This window comes from Gymnogyps californianus, chromosome 7 (genome assembly GCF_018139145.2).
Source record: "Gymnogyps californianus isolate 813 chromosome 7, ASM1813914v2, whole genome shotgun sequence".
In the NCBI taxonomy this organism is placed as follows: domain Eukaryota; kingdom Metazoa; phylum Chordata; class Aves; order Accipitriformes; family Cathartidae; genus Gymnogyps; species Gymnogyps californianus.
Window position 1 is genome coordinate 16,580,639 of NC_059477.1, and position 22,941 is coordinate 16,603,579.

General features: G+C 36.9%; 1 protein-coding gene across 1 annotated transcript in view; it reads left to right on the forward strand.

Annotated features, from left to right (window-relative positions):
- The first annotated feature begins 201 nt into the window (after positions 1-201).
- Positions 202-22,941, forward strand: part of PDE1A (phosphodiesterase 1A) — a 155,120-nt gene continuing 132,380 nt past the window's right edge. Inside the window, exon 1 of the mRNA XM_050899779.1 lies at positions 202-308. Within this exon, the coding sequence (XP_050755736.1) occupies positions 205-308 (104 nt within the window). The 5' untranslated portion in view covers positions 202-204. The remainder of the gene's footprint in view (positions 309-22,941) is intronic.

Here is a 22,941-nt window from a genome sequence, read left to right on the forward strand (position 1 = left end):
GGGGGGGGAAGAGTGGATTTGTCTATCAAAGTGAATAGCCATTCAGGCAGGATCGTCCCTCAGCTGTTGTAATTCTGATGTGTTTTGATATGACAGCAGCTACTGTCTAACATGCGTGGATCTTCTCACATTTGTAGTGGACTAAAGAATGCTTTTACTTACTGCTGAGCCTGACTGTAACTGTATCGCTGTAGGACAATAACGATGGGGGCTCGAGCGACGGAAACAACTCGGGAACTGGAAAGCACCTCTGTAAAGTATCAAATAGGAGGACACGCAGAGAAAATGTGGCAACGGCTCAAAGGAATGTGAGTAGCTTCTCTCCTTGGCTTTTGTTCTGTTCACTGGGAAAGATCGTTTTAATCTGTTTGTTAAAATGACTAATTAGCAAATGGGAGAGTTATCTCTAAGCTGTGAATAGTATTTGCTCTCATAATACAGTACATTGCTCTCATATATGATGGCACTTAGATTAATGTCAGACTCTGTATAAGGTTCAATCACCTCATTTAAAAGATATATAACTAGTGAGAGTTATTATCCAAATTGAAATGCAGGTAAGTCCTTTCAGGCTAACACTTCCTTAGCTCTGATAGGATTTTGTAAATGTTACCTTCAGAATCAGCATTGCTGAAGCTGTTTCATCGTTCCTGTCAGTATATATAGGTAAGTATATTATTGCAGTTCCATAGGAGGTAATCAATACTTTGCCTTTTGAGAGTGCAGGTAAAGAAGTCTATACTAAAAGGTGCTTAGCTATTAGGAGGATGCTATGTCTCTGGTTTTTTGTCAATTATTTTGGTGCTTAATAATGCTAAAAACTGATTGAAGGACTATTTGAAGGGGCCACTATGCACCTGCTGTGTCTAATTCACTCCTCAAATGCAATTTTCAGTGTAGGCTTTTGGTGCAAATGATCAGTAAATAAACATTTGCAACCTGTCAGAGAGAAACTCCATCAAACTAGTGTGTTCTAAAACCCTTAAACTTCAACACCTCCTTTTAAGTATTTGTCTGGTTTTTGCTCTGAAAGCTGATGTCAGGATGTTACAAATAAATACATTACATTTGTTGCTTTGGAGGCAAGGAAATGGCACTATTATTTTTGCTGGGAAGATTTGAAATACTGGATTTCTAAAGGTATTCCACAGATGCCACATAGTGCCTCAGCTGTTGAAAGAAAACGCGTTACTTACAGTGCTAAGAGGATTAGATGCATTGGCTATGGCACTGCCTGTTTCCCCTATGCATTGGGTAGAGATTCAAGCTGGCTGTGGGAAGGGGAGTTTCCACCATCTGCTTTCTTTCAAGAGAAAGTTGGTTTGCTTCATTGGAAAGTCACTTTTCAGTTTTGGCCAGGGATTTATCAGAACTTCTCTGTGATATGCTGTTGAATATTTGATCTGAATCCTATCACATCTCTGTTTAAGATTATGCACTTTGGGAACCATTTTGCCCCTAGAAACCCCAAAGCGTACGTAGCAAAGCAAATATTTTGATCACTTCCTGATGCCACACATCTTCCCTCTGAGTTCCTGCTACTAGAGACCTCCATCAGTTTGTGCAGGCTTCCATTTGTGTAGGGTCTAAGCTGCTGCTTTTGTTTGTTCTGTAAGTTTTCTGTTACTGCTAGGCTCTTGGGTTGAAGCATTTCCTTTCAGCTGCTTCTGGCATGGTTCCATTAAAGAAACTAATGTAAATAACTAAACATTACTGACACTCAGTACAACAGCTCCAGGAAATAAGGTTCGTGCTTCTTTAGGAGTAGTTAAAACAATAGCTGGAGTTTGTGGTGTATCAAAATGAAATGGAGCTTAAGTCCTTGAAAACCATGCATCTTTCACAGGTTGGTGCCAACCTCATGACTGTTGTGACTGCACAACAAGATAGTGCTAAAATACTTGTATTTAAAAGAAACAGGTTATATTATTAGATAAGTGCTCAGCTGACTATTTTTCAGACTTCCCAATGATTTCTTTTTAATTATTCACTAGTCAATTGGAAATCACTGACTAGTCAATATTATGAATATTGTATGAGGAAATTTCAAAGAGTTGAATTTTTCTGAGCAGATCTCTGTGCTCAGTTTGTAGTATAAGCATCAGTCATTAAGGAAAAGGATTAATTTTGCTGATGCACAGATATCAAAGTAGAAGTATGTTTGTATGCGGTAGGGGAGAGGGACGGATAAGTGGGACTGCCACAGATAATCTGATTTGGGAAGAATTCTTTTATAAATTGTCAGTCAGGAGAATTGTTTCATCTTAGGGAGGGGAACTGCTAATGAAACTGAGTATGTATGAAGCCAAATTACTGAGTTTTTAAAGTAGTATACAGTAGTATATCTACACTGAAGTCAAGACATGGTGTGAATTACGAAGCTGAATCTGTTCTTGCCGATAGAGTCCACAGGCCTACAGAGTTTTCACCAATGTATACATGTGATTTCAACACAGTTTTACTGTATTTTGCCAGTTGAGAGTGCTGATTATCTTCTTGCAAGCAGGTTATTATTTCTGAAAGAACATTGGATTTCATTTAGGTAACTATCTGGATAGTGTTTAAAAGCTGCACAGTAGGTCCTTACTTAAAATGAGCTTTTATTTTCTGTTAGCATTTCAGCTTTTCGCATAATAGACATTTAATTATGGATTTGGCTACAGAATTCAATATACATTTCACCTCATATGTCTTGGGATGTTTTTGTTGTTGGTTTATTTTTTTTTATTTTTGTAAATGCAGACTGTTCTATGAGATAGTTGAGTTGAATACGCTTAAGGATAAATGAAAATCCTTATTTGAATGCCCAATAAGAAAAGCTGGGTATTGTGGAAGCTTGAATGAAAGGGCCTTTCTATGGGTTTTCTACTCTATAGGCTTGCATAGACCTTCCTGATGTAATGCTCTCCCTAAGTGCTGCGATAGAGGCTTGGATGTTTGAATAAAGTGAAAACCATACTTAACTTTCATCAGGTCCATGTGGCCCTACAGCCGAGCTCTGCCTTCTGCATGGCATGTAAAAATCCAACTCTATTTTCTTTACATTGCAATTGCAGCAATGCTGCAAACAAGGAGATTATCTGCAAGAGAGATTAATTTGAAATTAATAACTTGATCCTTAGCATTGGTGCTGAGTTTATTGATGCTTGAGTGTATAAAACACAAGCTCATTGAAACAGGACTTACTTGTGAAAATGAGTCATGTACATTTCTGTCTTGACTGGAGCTTCTGGTCTTTGAATTAAGACATTTTCAGTATGCAGACTGCGAGCTTCTAATGTTTTGTACTTCAGGGAGAAAGCAAAACCAAATAACAAGTGACAGCTAAATAACTTGTATAATAGTGTGGCTTTTATAATTCTTTGTTATGCAGAAGAATAAAAACAAAACCCATTCAAGCCACTGCTGGAATTCCAGCTGCCTGACTGAAGGGGAGTGTTGTACACCTTCCACTTCAGAAGACATCTTGTCACAGCCTGGCCAAGGGGCTGCTTCTCAGACTGTTTAATGCCACTGATTGCACTTTTTCTCCCTTAGCCTTTCATTTTCTATCGGATGGAATCTTACTTTAGACAGTAACTAAATCTCCAGCTTAAATGTATTCTGGTGTCAATAGGACCAGAAGATTTGCTGCCTAGGAGAGTTTCTCTTCAAATGGTGATAGAGCATAGTAGTGAGCTCTGAAAGAGAAGCAGCTTCTTTAAAGCATTTTGATTCAGAACCCAAAGAATCAGATTTAAAGCAGAGCTCTGTATGCTTACTGGCCTTACAGTGTTTGGTATTCTCCTTAATCTTCAGGTAGACTTGACTTAACTCTGTGTTCTTCATTATTCTGTGAAATGGTGTGCTGTCTGTTTACGGTATACATTGGCTGTCTACCACTTCACTCAGTGTCACCCACAGAACAGTCAGACACACCCCCCCTTACCTTATTTTGCAAGTAGGCATCTTCTTTGCAAGTAGCTTCTTGTATCCCCACCACTGTTGAACCTAATATTAGGGGTGAGTTCCATTTCTGAGCTTTGAATTCATTAGTGAGAAAATAACTTGCTTTCCATAGATATACATATTTGCTAGAATTGTCTCTAAGAGGCCAGAAGTTCTCTGAATGGAAAAAGTTAAAATCCAAGGTCCCAAGAGTTTGGAGGGTTGGAGTTCACATGCAGTTAGAATAGGTTACTTTATGTAATTGTTACTGATGTAAAAAGAGAATATGTGTTATTGCCGTCACTGTCCTAAAACTAATTTGTGCTAACTTGGATGGCAAAAGGGATGTGAGGCAAAGCATAAGCTTCTTTCCTTACCTTCTTCCCTTTCTTTTCCTCCACATCCAACATAATAGACCCCAATTTCTGCAGAAACAAGAGTCTAAACTGTTTTAGACACTAAAAGGGACTGACTCATAGACCCCATTTGTTGATCCAGCAGTGCTGCAGTGACAAATGCCTATCATTGCATGTGTACACATTTTGTAGAGGCAAAAAGGGGCCTTAGTCACTGATTTGAGGAAGCTTGGCTGGATGTCAAGTTGATGAATTATCAGAAGAGAGAATGCTTTTAAAAACATCAAATAGAATCCAGATTAGCAGCCTGTTAGGTCTAAAAGGGACCAGAATGGGTAACTTTCATTAGGGAACCTCACCCAGTCATTCCTTCACCAGATCTGTGCATACTGGTGGAAAAGCTATAGAACAGTTTCCAGAACTGTATACGACAAAGAGGTCTTTTCTTTGTTTTTCTAAAGTAAGTTCCTTGTTCACATTTTATTTTATACTGTATTTGGTGTTTGTGTTGCTTATTGTCCTTTTTTGTATGCTCAATTTGCCTAAACTATGAAAGTTCAGTAAAGGTTAACTGAAGAGATTGTCGTTATCAAAACTTAACATTTTGTGATATAAAGGTATATAAATTTGTGAGTACTGAACAATCAAAGGGAGGAGAACAGCTAGAATTACAGGTGGATAACTGTGATAAAAAATGGCGAGACAGAAATTGTCACTTACTGCTAACTACATTAGGAACAAATGGATATACAGTTCAAGTAGTTTTTACTTGTAATGTTGCTTATTGTTACTTTTTCCTAATGTGAAAAGTTTTCTTTAAAGGAAAATCTTAAGCTCTTAAAAGTAATCCAAATGACAGCTGTTTCTAAAGGGAATTTAAGTAATATTAAAGCTGTTATTTGTCAAATATGATTTCAGAAATGCTCTGAACGGAAAATTGAAGAAATTATATAATGATTTACCTGTTGATTGATATGTATCCCATTAGTGCTATAATTACAGTGAGAATTGTTCCATTATAAATTGTGAATGGCTTCTTTTGATTTTGAAATCAAAGTCTGTTTCTGCACCTGAGTAGTCAAGGTAAACAATTTATAATTATAACTGTAACCCAAAAATATGTATCTAATTAAATTTATGATATGATAAATGTTAGAATTTTCAATAACTATAGATATTTTAGCTACTTAGCATTAGCAATTTAGAGAACTCTTTTATCCGGTCATATTAGAATAATGATATTATTTTGCTGTTAGAAAGGTATTTCCATTATTATCATGTACAAGAGGCACAGAATTAATTTTCTGGTTCATACTAATTTTTTGCTGCAATTTCTGGCACATATCAGTGCTTTTGATGGATTAGAGTAAATGCTAATCCTCCAATTTACTGTGGGTAGGTGAATTGCTGTGCTTATAGAAATCTCTACTAGAAATGATTGCAAATTGAAGGAGTGGTGCACAAGCCATAATTTGCCTATGATATCACTAAGAACAGCAGCAGTGTGTCTTTACAGGTCTCACAGTCCCTAAATAATACAATGTAATATTGAAGTTCCCCATTTGTAGACCTTTAAATGTACATGTACATATACCCCTCACATATGCTTCCAATTAAAATTAAGTATTTTATCTAAGAACACTGCAAAGAAAATTAAAGATAACATTTTATGACGCTGACTGCTAAACTGCAATTAAATGAAGTCTCAAATTTCTATACTCTCTATTTTTATTTAGCTTAGACTTCTGGCTCTACTTATGCTACATCAAGCACTTCTAAGATTTCCTAAAAGATGCTTTCTGTGACTATTTAACTTATAAATGTTCAATTCAGATCTCTGCCTAGAAAGAGATTGCATACAATCCACTACACAAATAATTACTTTCCTCCTATTTTGAACTCCTGCCAGCTACTTGTGCAGGGACCCTTGTTTGCCCTGCAGACCGACCAATTATTATAAACATTTCTTTCAAAAACTTCATTCTCCAATTTAGCTGGTACACATTGAAGCCTGCCACAAAACAGTTAGCAGTTTCTCAAAGCTGTTGGTCAAAAACTCAGAGTTCATACTGCCCTCCCACATGTAACTCCCAGTTTCTGCTCCACCTCCACAACAGGATGAAGTCAAAATATCTGGATAGGCAAAAAAGCGCCTTTTGTCTTGCTAATTATATAGAGTTGGAAAAATGCAAATGCCTAAATACTGAAATTACATAGTTACCAGTGGAAATTATAATAAAAATAGACATTGACTTCATACATCTGAAAGAGAAACATAACCTCAGGTTTATCAAAATTGTGTCTGACAGAAGTTTTCCTGTAAGATGTCAAAATAATCGTTTAGGAGTGAACTAAGCATTTAGTACTGTTCCATTTTGTTTGCGTTTGCCATCTGATCTGGTTTACTCCTGATACCATCTCTGGAGGAGGGCTAGAACAAAACAGTTGCAATTATTTCTGCTGCCATTTACTGGAGACTATTAGAAAACTAAGACTGCAAGAAAGGTTTAAGATCTGCTGTGTGGTAGCAGGACCTCCAGTGCTACTGTATTGTCGTATCTAACCTGCAGGTTTTCTTTTTGTCAAAAAACCAAACAAAACATCCAAAGCCCCCCAAAAGGAAGCAAAATCAACCAACCAACCAATGAAGGACCAAATAGGCTAAGCTTGACCCACAAACTGCAGAGTGATGGCGTACTTTACTCATTCTCTGGTGACAGCAGATGTTTGGGAGCTTTTTTACTTCTCATTTACTGCCTTCCCATAAAATTTTGTGAAGTACTTCATCAATGCAATTTATCGAACTTTTAAAACAAGGCCCAGTAGAGAGGACCTATACAGGGAGTCAGAACTTAATATAAAAGCAATCCTTTAATTTTACTAAGGAGATAGAGAAAACTGACCAGTTGTGACTAAAATAAGAGAGAAAATTGTACTCTGTTGTGGTTAAGGGAAGCTGAACAGAAATTGAGTACATCAGTTATAAAGTTACAGCTGACAATGAAGTGACTCAGTTTTCACGGTCCGTAAAGCTTTACAATTAGCCAGGCAGTGTTGCAGACTGAAGAAGCCAGCCTTCTCCCCAGCCTCTCTTTTCTTTTAGAAAACTGCTTAGACTTACTTGTGAAGAACTACTAAAGGCATTCAGTATCTGTTAAAGGCTGCAGCTGGTTGCAGAGTAGTGTGTTGCTCAGACCATAGACACACATTCTCTGAATACATATATGCAAGGAATAGTGATCTTAAAGGAGTATGTGGCTTACTCTTAAAAGTTTGGGTGGTTCTGACTGTTTGCCAGTGTATGTAATTTCCTAAGTGTAAGTCAAATACTGTTAACGTGACTTGTTGCGTTTATTCCTGTGGATTCTGCTAGAAAAGTGATTTCCAAACTGGTCTTCTGTGAGCTGAGGGAGTTTGTCAGGTACATGGTCCCTAAAAGATGGTGTTTTTCAGCAGCTATCATGGATTAAGTTGTCTCCCATGATTCATTCTTGCCTCCCAACTCTCATTGCTGCCTCCATGCTATCTTTCTTAGCTGTTGTTGGCTTTGATGGCATGCAGGGATTTCTTCTGTGTTAAAAATAACCCGTAATTACTTTTTTTAATGCCTACTATAAATTTAAACTTCAGTCAATTCCTAGGTTGGATTCCTTCTGTGTTTCCATACCTGGTTGCATCCTTACAATGGAGGAAGTTGTCTGAGGGTGGGAATATCTGAAGTTAAAGTGAAAGGAGACGGTCCTGCTTGAGCAGCTCTCCAACAAAACAATCATAGTCTTAAATCACTCATGTTTTAAGTCCTTGATTCTGTGATACTGTAAATCCTACTCTAGGGTACCTAGTATTAGATCTAAACATGACAGAAAGTGTTGATCCAATATGAACTTGTCCTGAGGGTTCAGTTTTGTTCCAGTATTTTTGAAAGGTTAACTTTGAAGTAGCAGATTTTATGAAGATCAAGTACTGCTCACGTCACTCCAGCTTTATGATGCATCAGATAACATCTGTGCTCCTGTAGCCAACAGAAAGCTGGCCTGAAGGAAGGCCAGTATAAACATCTGTGTTGTGTACTTTGGCTAATTCAAGACAATTGTAATCACATATTTGCACCTCAGCTGAATCAGTTAAGGACTGCTGGGTAATCTATAACTAGTAGTTACAGAAGTGTAATCTAAACCCCCCTAAGCCTACTGTTTGCCTTTGCTGTGTAAAGCTCTTTGCCACCACTGGCAACATTTCAGGTGTCTGCAAATCAAAAAAAGGTAATAACTGCTATATTAAAATTTTGATTCTTCTTGACCTGAATGCCCTGAGAATGAGTACTCGTTAGCTGCCATTGTGCTGTTTATGGTCTGTACAATGAAGCTAGACAGTCATGAGGTTTAATATGGGCTCTTTAGAATAAGAGAAGTAATGCTTATCTGAGTCAGTGGCATAAAATGATGAAAAAAAGAGTATTCCTAAGTTGCTTCTCTGTTTGGCAATTTAGGCAAATACATCTGATTTTAGACCTTCCAGAGAAGCCAGTACACATTGAGGTATCATCTGCTGGAGAACAGAAAAATGTGGGACATACATTAAAGCTTTACTTTTTCCAGAACTAATAGTTCTACAAATGTCCCTCCAAAGCCTTAAAAAAAAAACCCCCAAAAAAAGGAATGTGCTTTTTCTCAGGCCTTCCTCGCTGATCTCATGGCTGCTGCGTGATGGCATAACTAAATGTTTGTAATCATAGTCATTCAGCATTTTTGCCTGGTTTTGTTGCTATTTACTTAATGAGTTTTTCAGCTTTAGAGACTGTTGAATTCCAGCAGTGCAACCTTCCGAGCGTAATGCAGATCTTATTTGATGCAGTGTTATTTAACAGGGAGAGATCTAAAGGAAGATGTTTGTCTATGCAAGTGCTTACGCTCCATTATCTATTGTTTGTCGTTGCTGCAGTTTGTTTGACCCAGCCCTTCTCCAGACTTTTGGCGCCCCAGGAAAACAAGTAGCCTCCATAAATATTATGCAGACATTTAATTGTTGTGAATTTCTCTGATAAATAGTGTTTGGAGGCAGTTACATTTGAATGGTTCACTGTTAGTATAATTTATGCCAGAAAGACACTAAGGAACAGACTACTGGGTAGTATTTACTTCTTTCTTTTGTTCATCTACAATACAGAACTGTTTTTCTGCCTGGGAAAACTGAAATTAAATACTTTTGTTGGGTTTTTTTCTGCTGTGTTGTCTGCAGAATTTATTGAAGAATCAACATCTAACATCATGCTTACCTGCAGTTATATGTTTTGTATTTTTATTTACTGTTTGTTTTGAATAGTTTCTTTCTTTCTTTCTTTTTTTTTTTTTTGGTAATACCTCTGACACCACCTAGTCATTTTCAGTGGCTTTCTTTTCCCTTTTTCTTAAAGGCTTCATGGAGGTTTGAAAATTTTTCCTCTAAACTGAAGGTTTTTATTAATATCACTGTATTTCCTAACCCCAAATACATTCAGTTAAGATAATTGAGACACCTGTTTGGCAGAGATGCCAAACATGCTAGGTTCAGCTGGAGCTGCAAATGGTTGTCCCTTTTGACAGTCCCTTTTTATCATCAGTGTGTTACTTTCTGATGCCCAGGCAACTGCACACCAAAAAGCGTTACATCGTTGGCATTGATTTCCATTAGGGTGGGCTGGAATGCAGAAGTCCTGCTCTGAAGAAAATTAAATACATTAAAAAACCTTGAAAAAGGCCACCAAAATTAAATCCTCAGAAGAATGAGTATTCTGAAACATCTTTTAAAAAGTTTGAATCAATATCTCTTTCTGACTTTTTCTACTTCCAAGACCATAAACTGAGGTGGCAGTAAACTGGTTATTTGAAAACCAGTGGTTCTAGTCCCTGTGCTGCCAAAGATGACCTGGGAGCACAGCTCTGAGCAACCCAGTGGAATAGTTACGGATAGTCAGGAAATCTTCGAGATAGATATAATTTTATGAGCAAAGTAAGCTATGCACTAAATCTGAAATTTTCCAATGGAGAAAAAGTTCAATTAGAATATTACTGACCAACTCTGATTTAATTGTTTTCAACTTAACTAGAAAGACCTTGGTTTTTATGGGTAATTGGAAATTAGATGTTTCTCTTTCACAGAAAACTGCTAAAGTATCACAGAAGGTTTTCTCTGATCATATATTCATTCTTTGGTAATTTGGAATATATGTTTCAATGGGTACTAAGACACCTTCACCAGCCGTAATGTCAGTTAAAGTTTACAAACCAGGTTTATGGGATAATCCTATAACAGTCAATGGCAGTAAGATGGAGATGTAATAAATAGCCTTTTTCCTACCATATACTGCTGTGACAAGGAAACGCTATTTTAGTGTTATATCTCTCTTGAACAGACATTATTGATCTTAATTCTAAATAATTGGAACAAAAATAAGACTTCAAATTAATTTACCTGTGACTTGTGTGTGTGTGTGTGTACTTACAGTTCTTTAAGTGTGTTTTACAGACAAATACGTCGGGTTTTGTTTTGTTTTGTTTTTCTTTTTTCTGTAAAGCTTAGCTTGGTTACAAGCCCAGGTTAATAATGAGAAGAAATTTATGTCTCAGTCTCTCCATGTAGTGCATGTATTTGATGCTTTTAACAGTGGCACATTATTATATTGCGGTGGAAAGTGTTGAGCCCTTCCTATTCCCACCATGAAGACTGCTCAAAACTGTGTAACTGTTTTAATTTATTGAGTGAAATAGTACACTTACCTCTGGAAAACTGCAATCATTAGATGATAGGAAGTATTACTTAGAGTGGTGAGAGTATATGTAAAAGGAGTGAAAAAACATTATACTCTTCAAAATAAGTTTATCTCTACTAGATACATCCTGGTTTATGTAAATTTTGTCAGAAGTATTATGTTCTTAACTTAAAATGCTGTAGATAAAAACTTTGGCTTCTTTGGGCCTTTTGACTTCAAAGTTCCTTTCTAAGCGGATTGATTTAATATTGCTTGTTTCTCTAGGAATATTAAAAAATATTTGTCAAAGACATGTCAAAATGAAGAATGTTAATAACATACACATGTAAATAGTTTAGTGATAACGGTGAGGAAGCTTTGCCTCCAAGAGAGAAATATTTAATTATATTTTGAGTTGTTCTCTTGAGTAGTTCGGTTAGCCATTGTCTGCCTTGTGTGAGCTACACATCAAAAAGGGATTCCCTCTCTGCTTGATTGCTAGAACATCCTTACTGTCCCAGAAATGTTTAAATATATAATGTGTAGAAGTAACTAGGCATGAAAGTGTTAAAACATTTTAGTTCAACACACTTCTCAACTTATATAATTAATTGGTTTCCTGGCTTTGTAATTAAAAAAAGTGTGATGCCTACTTAGTAGCTTTCTGCTGTTAAGTGGGTTATGTCAGATGATCTTTTTGGTAAGAAATGAAAGACTGGTAATAAATTTCTGTCCTGTGAAACAGAAACTGAATTTCCAAGAATGCCAAACAGACGGCTCATGAACACTTGTGGCCTTATGATTCGTAATTCTGGTTTAATATATCAAAACTTTCCCTTTTCCTTCACCAGTAACGTGTTGTTTTATTCTTCAGTATTCCAAGAACATGCACATATACCCCTGTTGTAGATGGAACGTGGTTCCTATGCTGTATGAAACTGAACATTAGCTAAGAGAAAAACGGTTTGCCTACATAGCAGATAGGGACAAGAAGGTTTAAAAGTGAATGTACAACAGCTGCAAGTCCATTTTAGAGCTGGATATGAAGTAAACACAGGATATGAGTATCCCAGAAGATTATGACCTCAATCCAAACTTTCTGAGTTGTTCCTATCACTCTTACAGCGTAAACCAAGGTTTTGTGTTCGAACACTTAGAGCCTTTTAGAAGACTAAATTGTGATAGATTTAATACAACTATGACAACACATATCCTGATGTTTAAAATAAACACAGTATTAGAATACTTAGAGAAAATCTTAGCTTTCATTTGGTCCTCTAATTGTATTTCTGCTTTTTCCTTAGAATCTTGCATATCTATTAACATCACATGGCAGCTCTGCTACAGCCTAATTAAATTCAACACTAACAAACATGCCATAATATGTTAATATTATCACTTCCTGGACAATTAGGTGGCTCAGGTGGGCATAAGCCATATGCAGCCATCTCTGTCACCTATTTCTCCCTTGACTTATACTCAGCTTTGACCAGATTCGTTCCGGATACATGAGAGAGTCAACCTTGTCTTCGCATGAGGTCATAGTTAGCCTTCTAGCAATGTGCTGATCTTCTCTTCTTTATGACAAAGGGCTGTATCCAGAATGCTGTTGTGTGTAGTGTAAAAATATCCTTGTGTTCACATACAAGATGAAAGCAAAATGTAGAGTGGATAATGAGTTAATGAAAGTATATAATTTCCTACGAGTTTTACTTAAGACCTTTTAGTTTGAAAGTTCAGGACATTTTCATTATCAGTTCAATGCTAAAATCATCTCATTGGTTTGGGAGAGGAGGACTCAGAAGTTGCAGAGTCTTTGAATCATATTACTATTTAGGGAAACATGGTTATTAATAGAACTTGATTTTTAAATACTTTTCAACCTCTATCTTTATAAGTTAAATGTAATCTCAAATACATGCTTAGTGTGAATGACCAAGGGAATAGAATGAAACTTTAAGACATCAGCTTCAGTAGAGGAAGATTTCAAGGGGAAGGATCTCGAGGAAAAGGTAGAATTCATAGAAGTTTTAGAGATTGACTGTATTCTTTTCATTCCCACTAATGAAAAACGGTATTGCAGCTTTACATACGGTGACTCTGCATTGAAATAGGCTCAGAAAGATACTGTGTAAAGCTCTATAACGACAATGTAAAGTGACAACAGATGTGATTTCTCACACTAAAATGCATTCTTATCGTTTGACAATGATTAACATTATGATGATCCTCTTGGCATGGAACTAAAGTTTTTCTACATTGTACAAGCTATATTAAATCTGTCTTTAGCTGGCATCCGTGCCTTACTGAAGTTGGCAGACTACCACATGCATGGGACCAATTCCAGCTTTATACATGGGCATGAGTGCAAAAATCTCCATATGATGCTTCACTTCTGAAAATTAGTTGATGATTTTCACAAAAGGGCTGCTGCATAATGCAATTCTGTATCTCAGCAAAAAGTACTTCATGGCCCAGCTATGGGTTCTACTTGCTCAGTCATCTGCTTTTATCCAATCCATTAGGATCTAATAATACTTAAAGGCACTCCAGTTCCTGGCTGTACTGGGACTTTGCGGTTCTATCTGAAAGATCTGAAAATCTTGTAGCTGTAAGAGAGTACAGTTCAGAGATATAAGAAAATGTCAAGATCCAACATTCAGTTCATTCCTTCAGGTAAAATGTGGTGTTGGATTACAGATTTTTCTGAAATGGACAGTGTGAAAGAGGTTTGGGGATTTTGAATGAGGGAAAAAAGGTATGTAGTTTTTGTGGCATAATTAACATAATACAGTTGATGCCCATGGAGCATAGACCATAGAACTTCAGCCTGTGATTTCTCCATCAAGTCCATAATTTATTAAAATTAGCATGGTTCTGGTCTCACTTACACCAGTATAATTGGAGGCTATTGAATTACAGCACAATAAATGAGACCTCGAAACAGATCTACTTTACTGTGACAAAAGAGCACAGTATTTCATGGATGCAGTGGAATTTGGCTAAGGTTTATTGGTTACTCCTGTTTATGAACACTGGGCTATGTCAAGTATGTTAGCATTTTTCAAAGTTAGTTGTTATTGGATGTGATTCTTCCTTTCTTAATTGCTAAGTGAGCAAGTCACCTGATAGGACAAGAATGATTCCCTAAAACTTCCCTCTTTTTTTTTTTTTTTCTCCTTTCCCCCCACCCCCCCCCACCCCCCCCAAGGAAAGAAACATGTTTACCTCCCTTTGTCTATCACTTGGCTGCAGCTATAGTAGTAACACAGAAACAGATTGCAACAAATTTGCTATTTATTGCTATGATTTTGGATTTTTGCCACTCTCACTAATGAGCTATGTTTTTGCAGATAGGCAAACTAAGGATGGGCTCCTCAGCTCACATGCACTCGATTGTATCCTGCTTTGTCATTAAATTTATTTTTAACAATAAAATCAGCAGATTGTAATTTGTATTATGATCGTCACGAATAGATCTCACCATGTTTAATGCAACTGTGAAACTTTGTGCAGATGAGGGGAGTTAGACATTGAAAGAAAAAACAGTTGCACAGCATCATCTAAAATTTTATTTTAGCAGTTTTTCTGTGGTAATTTGGGGAATGGGAACAGGGAGGAAGGGAGAGATAGATGGGAAGGGACAGTTTTATCTAATGCCAGCCCCACTTAAACCAAATAATTACATTGCATTCCTTTCTAGTGCAGCATGCAGCTAGCATGATATACACAATATTGTACAGTATTTGGTATAATAGAAGTATATACCACACTAAGTGATGAAGTCTTTAGTGTTTTACTCGCATTTTTATAGGTAGCTGAAGGCTTCTCACTATACACTCAGCACTGCTAAAAGTGCATAACAAATAAAGTTAGAAGTTTAGTTTTTTACCTGCAGAGTTGCCTCAGAGGAAAGTGTCAAAAGCACAAAAGCCTTTGTTGCTTCACTTCATGATTAAATCCAGCCTTCCCCATTGAAAGAACTCTTTTCTTTTGCATTATTACCCTGTTACAAAATGTCTCTTCCCATCACAAATATTTCAGTTTCCCAATGCTTCTCTTCCTAATTAACACCAAAAGCTATTCCTAACATTGTGAGTCTAGAAGCTGCCATTCCTTCATGTGTAAAGAAGCTCAGCAGTTACACATGTAAAAGAGATGTTTTACTCAGTAAACCGTCTCTGTACTACAAGTAGACTGCTAATGAGCAAATGTAGGCTACCATTTTTAATTTCATTATCCACAAAGCACCAATGCCTACATAAGTGATTGCAGCTACCCAGGTTGCCTTATTTATGTAAATGAATTATGAAAGTGAAAGTGAGCAAAGGCATTGTCTGAGCAGCAATATGTTACCAATTATAGTGATGTGATTATACAATTATAACACTTCTATTCAGGCACTTGTAGTTCAATGGAAGGTAGTTTTTTTTCTGTTCACATTAAAACTTTCCTAACAGATTTAGTAGGCATAAGAAAATCACATTTATACTTGGGAAAAATTATTAACACCAGAAGTTATCCCGCTTACCTGAGTCAGCTTCAATTCACAGCTTTGGATACAATGACACGTGCTTGCTTCAGTAGTCAAGCTAGTTTCTTCTCTCTTACTTCCCCACCCTTTTTTGGAAGGGAGAATTACCTTTAATCCAGATTGTTTGTAGGAATCCAGATAATTTCAACGATCTGGTTTATTAGCACAGTTAAAGGGATAATGGATGTGGCATGGAGCGGGAATGAACTGTCAGAGCTGGGGTGCAAGTACTAATTCACTGCTGAAACTGGTGTATTGAGAAACAAAATCCCTAAATCATATCGAAAAGATTTTCCTTCATTGAAGCTGACAAACACAAGGAAATGTTACCCCAGTGCCGTTCACAGCAATGCCAGTGCTGAAGCACTGTTAACAAAACCATAAGATTGCCTCCCTCCCTCCCCCAGTGCAACTGGAACAATAGAAAACACTGAATCAAAGATTCAGTGTTTTACATTTGCTTGGCACCATGCTAACTTAATCAAGAATGAACTTGCTCAAGGATTTTTTCCATAGAAATAGGACAACAAGACATTCTGGTACCACTCCCAGAGTATGACTCAGAAAGAGAAAGCAGCAGAGAAAAAGAGTGGTTTTTGTTCCTTTCACTAAACTGCTCACTTCCTTTCAAGGTTATGCACTTGTTTTTGTTTCTGAATGTGTTATTTGATTCTCTTCCTATTAATGTTTGAAAAAATAGTCTTAAAGGTAGATGACAGCAATATTTATGGAGCGGGTTGTCATCCCCCTCCATTTTTGCTGAAAGATGCGTGCTACATTCCTTCTGTGTATAGTCACTTCAATGCAAAATGAAATCCTGACATGATTGCAAGTTCTCTTGACTCCTTACTAAATTGGTTTGTTCTAGCAAAACAGACCAAAATGATACCAATAAATTCTCTCTCAACATTCATCCATTAGCATTAAGAAGTATTGTGACAGGCAAGACTTCCCTTGATGGTTAAGGTACTTCTCACTCAAGCTAAACCCAAAGGCTAGCTTTTCACTTTCACTTCCCCCCCCCATAGTCATTTTTTATCAGTCAGCTTCTAAACAATGTACTCAAATAATATGGTTAGATTGCCCTCCACTTAAAAACGCTGATCGATATTTTTGTCCTACTCATGACAGAATGATTAGGTTGCAAAATCCTAAACTCACGTTGAGTTGCAGTTACTTGGTATAAATTAGGTCATTGTTCCACATCCTTGTTAATGTCGTGTTTCCCGTCTGCTGTAGTTCATTATGACCATACTGCTTATACTGTCTACATACATGGCAATCAAACTGCTCAAACATTTCAAGTAGTTCTTTGAGCTCCAGTAGCACAAAAACTTTAATGTATCTGGGACCATTAAGCAAATACCTGTTGTTCTGAGAGCAAGAGAGTGAACTAGTACCTGACCTAGAATAAAGGCTTAATTTTTAGTTTCAAATGATTCCGTTTTGGTCATGTCACTGTGTTTTGCTAGCAAGAGAGTTTCTTTTAACACTTCACCTCTCAGAGAAAGAGGCTGAAGTAATATGAATGACTGGTGGTGCTGAGGGACTTCTTCAACAGTAAAATCTGGTAAGTAAACCTAATACATTTCAGATAAACATATGTTAATGGGGCTTTGGGAAATGTGCAGTTTTTGGGTGGATGGCTCATTGCTATTTCTTTTCAAGAACAAAAGTATTAAAAAGGTATTTCAAAGGAATAGTTAAGACAAAAAAAAATGGAGAAAGGAAAATGTCTTTTAGAAATATGAAATATATGTCTTAATGCAAATGATCAGGATTTATTAATATGCGTAATATTTTGCTTTAGATAAAGAAAGAAAAACAGGAAAGAAAGTATTACACATGTTCACGTTACCACCATGAGACACGCCTCTGTGACTACTGTTGATTCTGGATGTACCTAATCACATGTACAGAACTATGAGTCAGAGCTGATGTGTAGTGAGGGCTATACGCTCTAGAAATTCCAGTATCTGTAATGTCAGAGTTGATTTCTCTGTTGAGTTTTCATTTTAAGGGGACGTCTAGCTTTTTTCTTGCCGCTCCCCCCCCCCCCCCCCATCTCAAAGGTAGCAAAACCAGCTAACCAAATCACTTGACTAGAAAGTTATATTGAATTCTCCTCGTCGATTATTCGGTGTTTCCCCTGATATATGCCTGCATGAGAATTCATTTCTCTGAACTGACTTCTGAGGCCTCTGAAATCCAGAGTCACTGGTAAAACTAATTAAAAGCTAAAATTCCCACCCCTTAAGAAACGTTAAAGTCTCTAGGCTTCTTACCGGATTGTAAACTGTTTCAAGGTTGGGAAGTTCACGCATCTTTTACTTTTCTGATATTTTATGCAATCAGCTCATCTGGGAACTCAGTAAGAGCCCCAGACAAATGATTATTGATTTGTTCAGGTGATTTATCGTGATGGGGCCTGCCCAAGTCCACCTTGCAAAGACATGGGAGTGGTATCTAGTTGAAGATGACGATACACAAGGAGAACAAGTTCTGAAACCTCTCCTCACCCTCTTCCCCTCAACCTACAAATGAAAGATTCTGGATAGTGGCCAGACTGGGAAAGTAGCTCTACACAGGGTTCACAAAAATGGTATTTTAGTTTGATTTATCTTGGTTTGCTAATAAATACAGTCTTTGCAATAGGGAGTTTTTATAGTGGATATATGTGGGCGCACCACAACCTTCTACCCTCTGCATACTCACGTAGACTTACATCTCATTACTGTCTAGCTATTAATTGTATGTGTCTGTGAACAATGATGGCTTCAAGTACTAAGCTGTCAATATGACTTTCCCAGATGAACATCTGAGTAGGCGTAAATGTCATGATAAGCATGCTGCCTTCATGTATCACAGAAAGTTTTCATCTCCTTTTTGCTGATTCTTATATAACTATGCTTTTGGCTGATAAAATAGAATAAATACTTAATTTTTTTCATAGTCAGCTGTGTTAAATGTGTATATATATATATATATGGGTGAAAATTGCTCTTACTAATAGTAATATTTTTTCCTTCAAAATACCTGTCAAATCTGACTGATACTTTTTCACGTGTTGTTACTTAGGTGAACTTGAATGCTTTAGAGCACTTAGATGCGTGAGGTTAAATACACCAATATCAATTCAAGTCACCAACACCAATTGGCCCTCAGAAACTGTGGGGAAAGAAATTAGTTGGATACTTTCCTTTACTTAACAAAATGTAAGAATAATCTTTAGAGGTAATAGCACTGCATACCATTGCCAAAAATGTATCTGAGGGGCTGGAGACAAGCAGACTCATCCACAGTTTTTGCAAGTTATAATAAATTTTAAAAGTACTGTTTATATTCATTTTGGATTTTTTTTCTGTCAATTTTCCAAATTGAAATAGTGTTAGACCCATCATAAATAGCAGGAAAACACACGGGAATAATAATAAAAAAACGCATGAAATTGATACTTTAGACAAAAATTGGAAACTAAAGAGGCATCAAAAGTAGGGCAATGCAGTCTCCACATTTAAGATCGATATTGCTAATGCAGAATCTCACAGAAAAACATTTCCTTGCAAAAAAAAAAAAAAAAAGCAAGATCATTAAGCTCCTGTACAAGTTCTATCCTTATAAACACTTATTATTATTATTTACAGTACAGCAGCTAAAAAGATTTTAGAGGTTTCTGGGCATTATTCTCTGGGCTGTTTAGGTTCCAGGCTGCTGGCGTAGCTGTTAGGCTGCACTGTTAGTGGTGCTTCTTCCCAAGAGTCAAAGTCTGACAAATGTGTTGAAATGCAGAATACTGATAATCAGAAAAAAACCAGAATTTAATTGCCCAAACCTTTGTTGCATTTCATATGTGAACTTACAGGCTGCCAGTACTCATTTTATTTAACATTTACTGCTACTCCAAGCAGATTTTTTTTTAAGAAGATCTTTATTGTAGTTTTGTGTCTTTTTGTGTCAGGGTCAGGAGCAGATTAGCACGTGGAAAAATCAAACAATGCTGCCTGCTCTTTTAAGCCTTTCAGAGACCTTATTTTTCAGTGGCTGTTGGAGAACATGAGTGTGAAAATGTTCGAACCAAATGTTTGCCAGGCATCTCTCAGTGTTCACATGATCCTCAGTGCTCAAAGGCTTTGAGAAAAAGCATGAAGAGGAAAGTATTTCTTATTCCTCTTTAAAAGATACTAGTGATTCTACTTGTCCATTAATGCCATAATTGAATAAAACAGAAAATGCTCCTTTGCTTCAGTTTAACTATTCTAAATCAAAGTTTCTAAACATTGTTTTCTCACTTTACCTCTGTGAAGAGCATAGCTCTGTGCAGGACATAAGAAACTATGCTCAGGAGTGACTGAATTTTTGTCTTAGTTTTTAATGAAATCTCAGATAAAATGGAGGAATGAAGGCTGGACTTCTAGGAAGTAATTAGGGTCTTAAGTGTCCAGCCTTTAACTTCTGATGGAAACTAAGCAGAGGACTTTAAGGCACTTTTGATAGTCTTGCCTCAATCTGTGATGTTGATAAATTCCGCCATTACAAGATTCTGCTCGGATAATGGACGTAGCACTAATTATTTCACTGAAGTATCAGCGTATCACAAGAAACAAACTCAACTCTGTCGTCTTAGCCATTCTCCTCTTCTTGGATCCATTTACATGTAACTGGGTTTCTGCAGCTCTTTCATCATATCCCATAGCTTAAAACGCCTCTTAGTTCTTGTTCAGCATTTTTTCTAGAGCTGTATTCCATGTTTCCTCCCCATACCAGTGTGGAAAGCTTAATGTTTTGGCAGTTTAAGTAGAGCCTCAGACCACATCTCTAGAAATTCTTGGACTTCTGTTGTCATTGGCTTTTCTTCCTTTCTTTTTCTCTTCTTTGAGCAGTTGTTTTCTTGTTACATTTTTCTATGTGTCTGTTTTAACCCTTGGTCTAGAAAAATATGCTGCAGCTTTTTGGACATATGCCAAAATAAAACAAGGATAAGTGCCAAGTTCTTAGTTTTAAAGTAAGACCAGCAAGAGAGTGTGAAATGATTAATCACTTCCTGGCAAGTGTAATTGTCACTGCAATCACCATTTGTTATCTATTTGCACCCTTTAAAGTTGTGCTAAATATTACTCTAAGTTCAGAAAGTTATCGTTTCAACTGAATCAGCTGAAAAAATTAGAGCAGCACAGGTGTGTGCTTTAAACAGGAAACGATACTGATCTCCAGGACCCTCAGAGCTGCCTTCCTTAGAATGACCTGCAAGAAATGTGTCACATCTGTGTAAAAATGGTATATGCTGAGGTTAGGGTAGCAGCTATACAAAAGAAGGTATTTCAGCCGGTTTAGCTATTGTGTTTGTCATTGTTGGAAGCTGACTGCTGAAATGTGAAACCAGTTCCACCTCTTAGCTGGGCGTTTGTTCACTATCTAAACTGGGACATTGGAGATCCAGTAATTATCTTTAGTATTCGTTCTGTGTATTTATTTATCCTGTTTTAAGCAAATCACTTGTAGCTTCACTCCTATAGATGCTCCCTGGCAATTATCTATAAGCAAACAAGGAATTTTATTTTAACAAGGTATAGTTGTAATTTCTCTGTATTTTGAACCTTATAAAAATGACTCAAAGCATAATTGATTCTGCCTATAAGTAAACTACTGTGGGATGCAGATTCATTCTCACCAGTCATTGCTGAAAGTTTAAAACAAAGTTCAGCCTTGGTAACATATCAACGTACTCATTTCTTGGATAACTTATGTTGTGAGATCTTTGTTCTGTTTGTATAGCAACTGGTACAACGATGTCTTTATCTACCACTGGGAATTTTGGGTACTATCACAGCAAACAAATGTTTAAAATACATTGTTTGAAAATCTTACAGTGCATGAAAATTTTTCCAAGTTGTCATGAATGACTGCTATGTTAGTGAAAAATCTTTACCTAACAAGTGAATGCTGTTATTTAGTATTTCAGCATTTATTTTTGCATGTCACCTGAGCTCTGTTCATACCCCGGGAGGTTAGGTGCAAAGAGCTGCCTTTATTTCCCTGATCCTGTGGCATTCAGCTCTAGCTGAAGGTCTCTCCTGTGACCTTATATTGTTGTACGTTAGAATCAAAGCCTTCCTAAAACATGTCTCATCCTGGAATACTACTAAAAATGGAGGAACCAAATGGTGTGTAACAAAAGAAGTTTTAAGAGTGGCAGGAGGGGAGGAGGAAGTGACTTCAGTGGAAGTAGTAAGGGAAGGAGACGACCTAAAACTCCCCAGAAGTGATGGGTGTGGAAATGGCCCCAACCCACATTATCCTCTAAATTCCTTCAGTCACTATGCCCAGCAGCTGATTAATTATGGTAGGACAAAACAGCATTTCAAAGTAGGTTTCAGCTTTAGAATGAGTGAATATGTCATCTGTCTAAAAGGACTGTGTCAAAGTGTAGACATTTCAGTACTTTTACATCAAGAAAATAAATAAATGGATATTTTGTGCATTGTGATATTAAATTTAGAATCTTATATGGATTTGCCTTTTTAAATTTCATAGTATCAAAAAGTGCTAGAGATGAAAGTAGATTTCATTTCATTCTTCGTTAAAGTAATTAGATAGCTGGGAAGGGTGCTGAACACCTATGTTTCTACATGTTTTTTAGAGTCCAGAATAGTTATGTCTTTGACCTCTTCTCCAGGCAGCCTGTGTGAGGCTGACTTGTGAAATTTCAGTACTGGTCCTCCTTACTCTTCCCCAAGTCAAAGATGTTAGTGAAGAGTCCTTTAAGAAGCTGAAACAGGATAACCCTCCTTGGTTTTGTATCTTCAGCTTAAGGGGAGTTACTGATAGATGTTCTTGCATTATAATGTTGCTGATCTTGCATTATAATGTTGCTGAACTTGGAAGATTGCATTGTGCTGATGGGAGAGGGTAGGTAGGTTTGCTGAACTCCAGACTCAAGTAATGATATTTTTTTAGTTAAAACCAAGGTTATGATTATGCAACAAATTACACATAACCCTGTGATATAGTGAGTCAGCCTGGTCAAGTGTAGTGGCCTTCTTCTGCAAGGTTCTTCAGTATTTCTCACTGTGATTTGAAGGTTTATTTGCGTTACTGACTGAGCAAAAGTCTGATATCATAGATAGGGTTTGTCAGCAAGCTGGCAGAACATAAGTTTTCCTTTCCTGGCGCAGATCACATTAAGAAATTTATCAGGGAATATTATGCAGACTCAAAATCTGTCAAAAATATGAATGACGGTGTGACAGGAACCACCTGCATAGCTCATGATGTTCTTGGATCAAAGTACCAGCAGGAAATTGCTACAGTGTTCCAAATAGTAAGTGTGGTTTTGGAACAAAATAGAAACCTTGAGAAAAGTTGATATTTGCCTTTTGTTACTTTAAAGCAGTTCCTTA